The sequence below is a fragment of the Schistocerca serialis genome, chromosome 2 (assembly GCF_023864345.2).
Source record: "Schistocerca serialis cubense isolate TAMUIC-IGC-003099 chromosome 2, iqSchSeri2.2, whole genome shotgun sequence".
Lineage (NCBI taxonomy): Eukaryota > Metazoa > Arthropoda > Insecta > Orthoptera > Acrididae > Schistocerca > Schistocerca serialis.
In genome coordinates this window covers 982,081,847-982,095,161 of record NC_064639.1, presented here as the reverse complement: position 1 = coordinate 982,095,161, position 13,315 = coordinate 982,081,847, and the positions used below count along the sequence as shown (strand labels likewise).

At 36.3% G+C, this 13,315-nt stretch overlaps 1 protein-coding gene across 2 annotated transcripts in view; it reads left to right on the top strand.

Moving 5' to 3' along the window:
• LOC126458400 (uncharacterized) overlaps nucleotides 1–13,315 on the top strand; it is a 61,085-nt gene that overhangs the window by 28,313 nt on the left and 19,457 nt on the right. For both annotated transcript variants that reach the window (XM_050095413.1, XM_050095412.1), the window contains exon 8: nucleotides 6,593–6,723. In XM_050095413.1, the coding sequence (XP_049951370.1) occupies nucleotides 6,593–6,723 (131 nt within the window). The remainder of the gene's footprint in view (nucleotides 1–6,592; nucleotides 6,724–13,315) is intronic.

Below are 13,315 nucleotides of genomic sequence, written 5' to 3'. Positions count from 1 at the left end.
ACGAGGCAACCATAGGTTGCGAAAGCTAGAATTTTGTGTGTATGTTTGTGTTTGTTTGTGTGTCTATCGACCTGCCAGCGCTTTTGTTTGGTAAGTTTCATCATCTTTCTTTTTAGATATATTTTTCCCACGTGGAATGTTTCCCTCTATTATATATATATATATATATATATATATATATATATATATATATATATATATATATATATATATATATATATATATATATATATATATATATATAAACCTTGTATACAAAATCAAATGAAATTCATTTAGTTAAACAGCTGAGATAATGTTCACCTATACAAGAGTTGAAAGTATACTTGGTATTGACTATTTTTATAAGAAAAAAAAATGTTAGTGGAGGGTGTCCTATTACAAGGTATTACTTCGTTCTTATTTTTAATACTTTTAAAGCAATCAGTTAATAATGTAAAAGTCAAAAGTGTTGTAGTACAGAATATTCATCAGTTGTTATTTATGATCTTGTGCCTCCTCAGAGAGGGTAATAAAATATATTTTTGTAAATGTCATTTCAGTCAAAGGGAAATGCTACAAGAGTCACAAAGTGTTGTTAGAGCTCTGTTGCCTCCAGATAGATATTCCTTATTTTATTTGTTACACAATACGACATAATGGTCAGTTACACTTCCATCTAACTCTTTTGGGTCCTGAGAAACTGTGGATATATTCTATCCAACATGCATTCGTCAAAATTACAATGAGATCTGCAAAGATCTTTCTTGTGAAAAAGGGCAAAGATTCACAGTAGTAGACCTTGTAAATACCTATATGTTGGAACGTGAGGAGGGGGGGGGGGGGGGGTAAATAGCAGTTCCAGAAACATATCTCCTGTTTAAAATTGTGTGGGTGGAAACTATCATTGAAAAATTTAAAGCCATTTTACTGAACTGTTGCACTGAATATTAAACAACAATTTTTTAAAATGAATTGTTCCCATTTATTCAAGTACAATGATGTTCCTTGCTAGTTTCTTCATCATTATGAGTAGTATTTTAACTTGAGAGCTCCAGACATAAGGTTGTTCAAAATGACATATGATCAGAATACTTATTTTCAGAGGTGAACAAGTATTATTGTTCCTTAACTGTAGGACCTCATAAGCTAGCTGACATTGCAAACCAAACATATACTAAGTGTCTGAGGTAAATAACATTTGATAGAGTGAAGTAACTTTTGACTTGCCATTTGGATTATTCTTTAAAAAATATTGGCTGTTAATGTAATAATACTATGAAATGGAAAGTTGCTACTCACCATATAGCAAAGATGCTGAGTCATAGATAGGCACAACAAAAAGACTGTCACAAATAAACACACATACACACACACAACTCTCATTAACTTTGTGACAGTCTTTTTTGTTGTGGCTATTGGCAACTCAGCATCTCTGCTATATGGTAAGTAGCAACTTTCCTTTTCATAATAATGTTACATTCCATCCTGAATTTTCCATTGCTTGATTTTTGCCTGTTTATGACTTTAGAGCATTTGGCACGTAGCAGACACTGAACAAGATTCTTTGTTGAAATTTAAAACATGGTAGAATTTTAACATAGATAACCGTAGTTATGTTTGATAAGGCTTGATGATTATGCCCTTCCCATTCTTACATTAAATGGTTAAATTGTAAAGAAGATAGCATCCTTTGGTAATTTGGCCTGTCAGTCAGTCAGAGATCACAAAAGAGTTTCAAAGTGAATTGTAGGGGATGGATAGTGTGTTTTGAACAAATAAAAGTAAAACAAGGGTATTACAATGCATTTAAATTAAGCCAGACAGTACTGAAGAAATTAGATTTGGAAATGAGATGCTGAAAGTACACGAAATAAGGCCATTTGGACCTCCTGAGAAAATGAGTCACCTCTGTGATTTATAATCTAATGTTCATCGTAGTAGACATGTTTTGCTGTATGGGTAAAAAAAGTATGATTATGGAAAAAGAATAGATGACATATAAAGTAGATGGCTAACAGCAAGTAAAGCTTTCCTGAAAAAGAAAAAAAAAATGTTTTTACATCAAATTTAAGCATTAGGAAGTCTTTTCTGAACATATTTGTTTTCCATGAAGCCTTGAGAAATCAGGTAATATATAACTGGCCCGTAATTTGATACATCTTATTTTTTCCCTTTCTTGAATAATTCTTCAAGCAACTAGGGGAAGCTGCGGTTGACAGTGGACTGTTCTGCAAATGGAACTGTGGTGGTGTAGTAATGTTATCACATTTCTTAATAACATAATCTGTGGTGACATCTACATCGATACTCTGCAAATCACATTTAAGTGCCTGGCAGAGGGTTCATCAAACCACCTTCACAATTCTCTATTATTCCAATCTCGTATAGCGCACTGAATGAACAAGCACCGAGGAGTCAAGCAGTATATTGCTCCCTCCTACGTACATCTCGCGAAGAGACCATGAGGATAAAATTAGAGAGATTAGAGGCCACACAGAGGCATACCAACAATCTTTCTTTCCACAAACAATACAAGACTGGAATAGATGGGAGAACTGATAGATGTACTCAAAGTACCCTTCACCACACACCATCAGGTGGCTTGCGGCGTATGGATGTTGCTGTAGATGTAGATGTAGATGTAGATATCTTCCTGTACGAGCTCTGATTTCCCTTATTTTATCAAGGTGATCGTTTCTCCCTATGTAGGTCAGTATCAACAAAATATTTTCACATTCGGTGGAGAAAGCTGGTGATTGGAATTTTGTGAGAAGATTCTGTCGCAAGGAAAAACGCCTTTCTTTTAATGATGTCCAGCCCAAATCCTGTATCATTTCCGTGACACTCTCTCCCACATTTTGTGATAATATAAAACATGCTGCCCTTCTTTGAAATTTTTCGATGTACTCCATCTGGTGAGGGTCCAACACCGCACAGTAGTATTCTAAAAGAGGACAGACAAGCATAGTGTAGGCAATCTCCTTAGTAAATCTGTTACATTTTCTAAGTGTCCTGCCACTACAACACAGTTTTTGGTTAGCCTTCCCCACAACATTTTCTGTGTGTTCCTTCCAATTTAAGTTGTTCGTAATTGTAATACCTAGGAATTTAGTTGAATTTATGGCTTTTAGATTTGACTGATTTATTGTGTAACTGAAGTTTAACAAATTCCTTTTAGCACTCATGTAGATGACTTCACACTTTTCGTTATTAAGGGTCAACTGCCAATTTTCGCACTATTCAAATATCTTTTCTAAATCGTTTTGAAATTTGTTTTGAGCTTCTGATGACTTTATTAGTCTTTAAACGACAGTGTCATCTGCAAACAACCTAAGATGGCTTCTCAGATTGTCTCCCAAATCGTTTATATAGATAAGGAACAGCAATGGGCCTATAACACTACCTTGAGGAACACCATAAATCACTTCTGTTTTACTCAATGACTTTCCGTCAATTACTATGAACTCTGACCTCTCTGACAAGAAATCACAAATCCAGTCACATAACTGAGATGATATTCAATAAGCATGCAATTTAACTACAAGCCGCTTTTATGGAACGGTGTCAAAAGCCTTTCAGAAATCCAGAAATATGGAATCGATTTGAAATCCCTTGTCAATAGCACTCAACACTTCATGTGAATAAAGAGCTAGTTGTATTTCACAGGAACAAAGCTCTCTAAACCCATGTTGACTGTGTGTCAATAGACAGTTTTCTTCAAGGTAATTCATAATGTTTGAACACAATATATGTTCTAAAATTGTGCTGCATGTCAATGTTAACAATATGGGCCTGTAATTAAGTGGATTACTCCTACTACCTTTCTTGAATATTGGTGTGACCTGTGCAACTTTCCAGTCTTTGGGTAAGGATCTTTCATCGAGTGAACTGTTGTATATGATTGTTAAGTATGGAGCTAATGCATCAGCATACTCCGAAAGGAACCTAATTGGTATTCAGTCTGGACCAGAAGCCTTGCTTTTATTATGTGATTTAAGTTGCTTCACTACTCTGACGATATTTACTTCTATGTTACTCATGTTGGCAGCTGTTCTCAATTCAAATACTGGAATATTTACTTAGTCTTCTTTTGTGGAGGCATTTCGAAAGGTTGTGTTTAGTAACTCTGCCTTGGCAGCACTGTCTTCGATAGTATCTCCATTGCATTCCACAGAGAAGGCACTGATTGTTTCTTGCCATTAACATACTTCACATACAACTGTCTATGCCTATAAAATATTGTGATTTTTAATTACTTAATGTATTACTTATTCCCTTATTAGCTGGAAGAAGAAAGAGACAGTTTCTGTCCATTGTGCCCGCTTGCTATGCCCTAGAAATAATGGACAGAAACTGTCTCTACTTTAAATATAGAAGGTGAAGAGGTAGTACAAGAACTATGCTGCACAGCTAGTGAATAAACTTTAGCTGCTTTTCACTCCTTGATATTACCTTTTAATAGCTTGTGAAAAACCTGATTCATTGACTAATTTGTCTTCGTAAACCTGTACACTATTAGAAATATATTATTCAGTAGTTTATTTTAATATCCCGTGATTTTGAATGTATTATGTTATATACTTAGTATTAATAGTTAATTTCTTTCATAACTGTAAATTATATGGTTTGATTATGCTTGTACCAATATGCAAAAAACCAGCAGTGTTACAAAATAGGCTAATAACTCAATACCTAGATTGCAAAAATAACTGATGAAACAATAGAAAATAAGGTATGCCAAAGAAAAAGTCAGAACATATCTGAATGGTTTTGATTTTTATGATGAAGTTGTACTTTTGCTTCTAGTACAGATAAATTTCAACACCATATAGAAAGACTAAATAGAGCAAGTCTAAAAGTAGGTCTATCCATGTAAATCGGTTACAGTATGACTAAAATGATGTATTTGATTAAGTTCATAATAATGGTTGTGAGGCTTAGCTTTATGGCATCAAAAGAATGCACAGGGCAGATTTAGCTATGAGAGTAGGCAGATATTTAGGAGTAAGCAAGTCAGAAAACTTTTTTATGGGTCATCTGAGTCTAAAAACTTTACCGCAGTGTTTAGAATTACTGATTTCTTGTTTTCATGATTTGATCATTAACTGGTTCAACTTCACCATGATGGAAGAAATATCTGCTTGCAGAGTGAGTTCAGTGGATAGTTCTAGGATTTGAATTTATTCCTTAGGTTGCTGAAATATTGGATGAGAGAGTAAATTTCAGAGAATACAGGACTTCCCTAAAGGTGTAGGCTTTAAGAGAGAGAATTCTTAATGTCATTAATTTAGGAGTAAAAGTAAAAACTTAGCAAATAGTAGAGGCTTTGAGTCATTGATAAGCACTTAAAAAAGACTGAAAACTTAGTCCTGCAGTTCCGCATGTAGATGGGGGTTGGGGGATGAGAGGCTGTGTTAGGTGACATTTGTGACAGGAGAAAGGAGGTGAGGAACACGAGGGAGAATTGGGGAAGGAGTGCTGATGGCTCAGAGAGTGGCTGCTGGTTGTATGGGCTACAGATAATGGAGTGAAAGGTATCAGGTGCACATGTTAGAAATGTGACACATGGGCATGAGCACCACTAAGCTCAAGAAACACACAATGATGATAACATGGGGAATGGATTGGGAGTTGGGCCAAACAGATGAAGGGGAAACTGTGGGAAGAGGTTGTGGGTGCAAGATGAGTGAAGTTAAGGACTGGTGTCATAGTGGAGGTGTGTGTGTGAGGCATGGGACTAGTGAAGATTGAGGGCAGTTGGATTTCTGGACCAAAGGATGTGTTGCAAGGATAATTTCTATCTGTGTAATTCAGAAAATCTGTTGCTGGAGGGAAGAATCCAGATGGGGAGTGGCTTTTAAAGTAGCACCCAGCAGCATGTTCCACAAGGGGGGAGGGGGGGGGGGTCACATCTGCTCTTGGCCACAGTATGGCAGTAGTCATTCATTTGGGGGGGCAGTTATTTGGTGGTCATGCCCACGTAAAATACTGTGCAAAAATTGCAGCAGAGGTGGTAAGGACATGGCTTCTTCCACAGGTGACTCTGCCTGCGATGTGATAGGATAAACCTGTGACAGGAATGGAGTAGGATGTGGTGGGTGGGTGAACAGTACAGTCTCTCATCTGGGTCTTCCACAGAGATATGCCACAAAAGTTTTCACTCTTGTTCATGTGCCTGCTGACATCTCAGCACCTCTACTATTCAGTGAGTTGTTACCTTTACCCCTAAATTACTTACATTTTGCCATAATGTTCTGTACCATATTTAACCCTTAATGTGAGATGTATGATAATATAAAAATGCATAAACTGTTATTTTTAGTTAGCAAATGTGGATGTGTTGAGGTGACATGTCATACAAGTCAGCATTAACACCAATAAATTTCTGAAAATTACAGATTTCACAATTTTTTCTCTTGTGTGTCTATCACCTCTCAGTACCTAACAGGGAAAGCTCATCTCAGATACTGTCGACACAATATGCACTCAAAATAGAGTAAGCAGGTTAGAATTCAACCATAGATTCTACATCTTTTTATCATGAAACATTTTTTTGGTGTCCTCATCACTTTAGATGATAAATACTGATCACTGAAATACTTTCTTATAGGGAAAAGCCATATATACTTTTGTCAGGTGATGATGATGGAAAGCACTATATTCTCACAGCAGCAAGTCAAGACAAAAATGACTGGAGCTATGAGAAAAATGTTTATTTGGACACAAAAGCTACTACAACAGGTAAGGTGTTGTGATGCTTAAGAATGACAATCTTTTTGATGCTACGAGTGAGCTGTTTTTGGTTTTTGACAATGTTCCTGTTCTTTCACACAAAAGCAATATCACACACACAAAGAATAATTCAAATTGATGGCTGTTTTACTTAATATTTGATTACCACTTTAACTGCTTAAGAGATGGAGCTACAATTGTGTCCATGTAAGCACTTTCTAATGTCACTGATTTACCCACATTTGTTAATTGATGACCCAAATTACTGAAGAGTTATTAAAAGCATAAGTGTTATAAAAACAGCCTTACTTCAGTTTCTCTCTTCATCAACTAACAGTCTCTCTAAGAGGATGCAAGAAATTTTGCCATATAGCTAGCTAACAAGAATATTACTTGGACTGTCGAGGATACAAATGAATCTTGCTGTAACAAAAACAAACATGTTTTATTGAATGTAGTTCCTTTTAGAGCAACACATAAGATACAGGTTGTATGCAGCACCGAATACATTGACTGGACAACAGTCCAGGACACTCATCTACAATTGCTTAAATAATACTGTTTCCTTGGCAGCTCACCAGAGCGTGGCAGGGGGTTGACCCAGGTGTGCCTCTATGATTAGGCCTGCAAACTTTATGGATGCACGAGCTCTGAAATTGCGCACACCATGAGTGACACACACACACACACACACACACACACACACACACACACACACACACACACACACATGCACACAATAATATCGATTATGTTATTGGCTCCAAGGTTCTGAAGGAACTTACTCAAGCTACAGAACCAGTACATAAGTAAACATCCTTACAACGCTGCTTTTAATTTTATGAGACCATATATTATTACAGTTTTTTTTTGGCAGCTTATTGTTCGTAATTTTACAATAATGTAGTGTCCCTTTTGGCGAACATGGTTTTTACTTGTTGCACATGAAAGTTTATTTTCCATTTAGTGTTATGACAATGAATATTTTGAGTTTTGATAGATGTATTACAAAAAATTGCATATATTGCTTAATAAAAATACATGCAAGAGTAAGAATTCATGTCCTTTTAAAGAGAGCTCAAAGTGATCTCATCCTTCAGGGCAGAATGTACATTTACACATTACAAGTCATCAGGCATTCCTTATGGCAACAGTTTTCAAGCACTTTCATTAAATAACACATTGTTCTTAACCTTCTAAATATACTGTAAATGTGTGTATCTCATTTGCAGTTGTCCTGGAGCAAGACCTGAGAAGTTTTGTACTGATTGCACTTACAATGTCTGTGTCTCACATCTGCATTATTAATGTCTTCACAATTTCTGTTAATGATGTAGGAATTTAATGGTAGTATTTATTTTTATTATCAGCTTGTCAAGGCTGAACCAGTTTACAATACAGCTCAGTAATGCAGGTAGTGTTTTCTGAAGCATTCCTACAATTTTACCATTGATAAAGATACTTAATTTAGATTTGTAATTAAGCTGTTTCATCTTCATAGCCTCACATATCTATTCTAAATAATGTTCTTTATTAATATATAATGTAAGATATTGTGTCTTATCAGATAAATTTTTCATATGCTCTAGTAGATAAGTGACATCACAAGTCCCAGTTTTTGCACTTATTCTCTGGTTTATGTTCCATAAGCTAAGTCAAGTTATTTTTCCTGTTTTCCATCCTTGGTTACATAAAACGTCAATGCTTTCATCAAGTTTAATTACATAAATTCACACACCTACCCCCCCCCCCCCTCTCTTCCCCCAGCAATTAATGGTGTGATAGAATATATTATACAGTCATTAGAAGAAAAAAAACTTGTGTCTATAATATTTCTATATGTCGTCTAAGCTATAGCACTCAAGGACAAGCAGGAGAACAGATACAATTATACCTATGGAACAGGAAATAGTGTGTACCAACATAGAACAGAGACCAGTCACAAACCATCAAATACAGAGTGGCACAGGATTTATAATTAGGTCATTGCTATTTATCCTTTTTATATGCGACAGAAATGTTGAACAGAAAGAGAAGAAAACATTGTATGCAGATGACCTGACAATATTGATCGGTGAGCAAAATATGGAACAGGTTGAGAGAACAGCATATACTTCTACAACCATTGCAGTCCAGTGGAAAATTAAGTGGTTATAAACCAGAAAATAAAACTATATATTCAGTGAAGTCTGAGCATAAGGATTTAGAAGTGGACAAAACAAGGCTGGAAGAAGTAGAATCCAAAGTCTGACCATAAGGATTTAGAAGTGGACAAAACAAGGCTGGAAGAAGTAGAATCCACTAAATTATTAGGTATTACTGTGGCTAATGAACTAAATAGAAACAGTGTATTAATTCTGTCTGTAAGAAACTCAGAACTGTCACATTCATAAAGAAACAGCTACCACAACACACAGACAAACAGCTTCTGTGCAAAGTATACCATGGATTCTTTCAACAGTACCCGCAGTACGGAGTGACAGTATGGGGAAGCTCAAACATTCAGGGAATGAAAAGAGTATTCACATTGAGGGGTAAGGGATGGGGGACACTTCTGAAACATAAAGAAACTGCTTCAGAAATCTTGGCATCTTATCTTTTATTTATTTGTAGATATATGAAACAACAATATAAATCACAAAAGACAGTTCAGAGTGGATCACAAATGAATGATAATGTACCATCCACAATGCTCAGAGAAAAAACGAGATATGAAGCATATCCCTCTGATAGACAATTCTTGTGGGCCTAAAAGGACTTCAGTATCACATTATGAAGAAATTACTCAGAATCCTATATCATAGTATACACCACATTAACTTAACAAAGAAACTCGAAAAGTATCTGTCAGTAAAGATATTTTGCAGGTGAAATTGTGCCTATTAAATTTAATTTATCTGGGTTTTTCTTTGTAATCAGTGGTGTTTAAAGAGGGAAACCAAAATGATTAGTCCTTAGGAAATAACTGATACTGAGTGTTTTCTGTTTTTGATATGTTGTACATAACACACACACACTTTATGCATGCAACATAATACTGTAGAATCAAATAAAATTTAATTCACTTCAATTCACTCATTATAATGGGCTTTCCAAGTTTGGCATCTCACACATTATGTAATTCAGTTACTAATCACAACATGGGTGCATTTGTCAAGGAGTCTGCATTTTATGTTGGTACTGTGTCAGGGTTACAGTCACATTTCTCTGAAAACAGCTACAAGCTTAACATATTATTATCGTCTCAGATCGTAAAAATAGTCTTGGAATTCTTGCAATCAAGTGCCAATATATTTACTCCCTAGTAGTACTGCTTGTTAATAAAAAGAGTGAACTAAGGATGAACTCTGAAATACACAGCTCGAATAATATAAGTTAATAATAGTAATAATGATGAAGAGAATGATGATGATAATGATAATAATAATAATAATAATAATAATAATAATAATAATACTTGTTTCAACATTGAATGATTCTTTGCATATATACAGAAACAGCAAAGGCTACTAATCTCAATATACAGCACAGTAATATATTTTTCTAAATACGTCACTGATTACATGATATGATAAGATTACACATAAATAGTAGTGATGGGGCAGCTGATTGGTTTTAACAACCAACTGCGCCATTGACTGCTTTTTCATTCAGTCAGTTTTATCAGTTGAATGAAAGAATTGAATGAAACTAGTGTCTGTGGCCCTGTGAGATATACAAATGTTTCTCACTCACTCTCCGGGTTTGAGTAGTTTCGCTTAATGTGAGATAGTGGAATGACACAAGTCTCTGATAATTAAGTCTGTTATTTGAATATTTTCACTCAGTCTCTAGGTTTGAGAGGTTTACTTAGTTTACATATATTCAGCCTTTTTCCATTTGAGGGTGGTGCAGTGTCCTCGGAGCCAGGTGCACGGTGCCACCACTGCCAATCTCTAGCAGTCAGGAGTGCATCCATCATGAGGAGGTGGCCTGCTTGCTGGCACAGTGTAAGGAACTGCACCATCTCCTCCTCATGGCTGCACTCCAAGCAGCAGCAGGAGGCACATGTGGAACTAATGTTCATCATCACTCACATCTTTTCAGTAAAACAAAATGCAAACAGTTGCTGAAATTTGGCAATGCCCCTTTCTTCCTCACATACTGCCAAGGGATCTTTTTATGCTCAACTTTCAACTTTTTAGCTCCAGAGAAAGAAAACTGGTGTTCTACAGATCGGAGTGTGGAATGTCAGATCCCTTAATTGGGCAGGTAGGTTAGAAAATTTAAAAAGGGAAATGGATAGGTTAAAGTTAGATATAGTGGGAATTAGAGAAGTTCGGTGGCAGGAGGAACAAGATTTTTGGTCAGGTGAATACAGGGTTGTAAATACAAAATCAAATAGGGGTAGTACAGGAGTAGGTTTAATGATGAATAAAAAAATAGGAGTTCGGTTAAGCTACTACAAACAGCATAGTGAACGCATTATTGTGGCCAAGATAGTCACGAAGTCCATGCCTACTACAGTAGTACAAGTTTATATGCCAACTAGCTCTGCAGATGATGAAGAAATTGATGAGATGTATGATAAGATAAAAGAAATTATTCAGGTAGTGAAGGGGGACGAAAATTTAATAGTCATGGGTGACTGGAATTCGAGAGTAGGAAAAGGGAGAGAAGGAAACGTAGCAGGTGAATATGGATGGGGGCTAAGAAATGAAAGAGGAAGCCGCCTGGTAGAATTTTGCACAGAGCACAACTTAATAATAGCTAACACTTGGTTCAAGAATCATAAAAGAAGGTTGTATACATGGAAGAATCCTGGAGATACTAGAAGGTATCAGACAGATTATATAATGGTAAGACAGAGATTTAGGAACCAGGTTTTAAATTGTAAGACATTTCCAGGGGCAGATGTGGATTCTGACCACAATCTATTGGTTATGAACTGCAGATTAAAACTGAAGAAACTGCAAAAAAGTGAGAATTTAAGGAGATGAGACCTGGATAAACTGACTAAACCAGAGGTTGTAGAGAGTTTCAGGGAGAGCATAAGGGAACAATTGACAGGAATGGGGGAAAGCAATACAGTAGAAGAAGAATGGGTAGCTCTGAGGGATGAAGTAGTGAAGGCAGCAGAGGATCGAGTAGGTAAAAAGACGAGGGCTAGTAGAAATCCTTGGTAACCAGAAGAAATATTGAATTTAATTGATGAAAGGAGAAAATATAAAAATGCAGTAAATAAAGCAGGCAAAAAGGAATACAAACGTCTCAAAAATTATATCGACAGGAAGTGCAAAATGGCTAAGCAGGGATGGCTAGAGGACAAATGTAAGGATGTAGAGGCTTATCTCACTACGGGTAAGATAGATACCACCTACAGGAAAATTAAAGAGAACTTTGGAGAAAAGAGAGCCACTTGTATGAATATCAAGAGCTCAGATGGAAACCAAGTTCTAAGCAAAGAAGGGAAAGCAGAAAGGTGGAAGGAGTATATAGAGGGTCTATACAAGGGTGATGTACTCGAGGACAATATTATGGAAATGGAAGAGGATGTAGATGAAGATGAAATGGGAGATATGATATTGTGTGAAGAGTTTGACAGAGCACTGAAAGACCTAAGTCGAAACAAGCCCCCGGAGTAGACAACATTCCATTAGAACTACTGACAACCTTGGGAGAGCCAGTCCTGACAAAACTCTACCATCTGGTGAGCAAGACGTAGGAAACAGGCGAAATACCCTCAGACTTCAAGAAGAATATAATAATTCCAATCTCAAAGAAAGCAGGTGTAGACAGATGTGAAAATTACCGAACTATCAGTTTAATAAGTCACAGCTGCAAAATACTAATGCGAATTCTTTACAGACGAATGGAAAAACTGATAGAAGCCGACCTCGGGGAAGATCAGTTTGGATTCTGTAGAAATGTTGGAACACGTGAGGCAATACTGACCCTACGACTTATCTTAGAAGAAAGATTAAGGAAAGGCAAACCTACGTTTCTAGCATTTGTAGACTTAGAGAAAGCTTTTGACAATGTTGATTGGAATACTCTCTTTCAAATTCTGAAGGTGTCAGGGGTAAAATACAGAGAGTGAAAGCCTATTTACAATTTGTACAGAAACCAGATGGCAGTTATAAGAGTTGAGGGGTATGAAAGGGAAGCAGTGGTTGGGAAGGGAGTGAGACAGGGTTGTAGCCTATCCCCAATGTTATTCAATCTGCATATTGAGCAAGAAACAAAAGAAACAAAAGAAAAGTTCAGAGTAGGAATTAAAATCCATGGCAAAGAAATAAAAACTTTGAGGTTCGCTGATGACATTGTAATTCTGTCAGAGACAGCAAAGAAATTGGAAGAGCAGTTGAATGGTATGGACAGTATTTTGAAAGGAGGGTATAAGGTGAACATCAACAAAAGCAAAACGATGATAATGGAATGTAGTCGAATTAAGTTGGGTGATGCTGAGGGAATTAGATTAGGAAATGAGTAGTAAAGGAGTTTTGCTATTTGGGGAGCAAAATAGCTGATGATGGTCGAAGTAGAGAGGATATAAAATGTAGACTGGCAATGGCAAGGAAAGTGTTTCTGAAGAAGAAAAATTTGTTAATATTGAGTATAG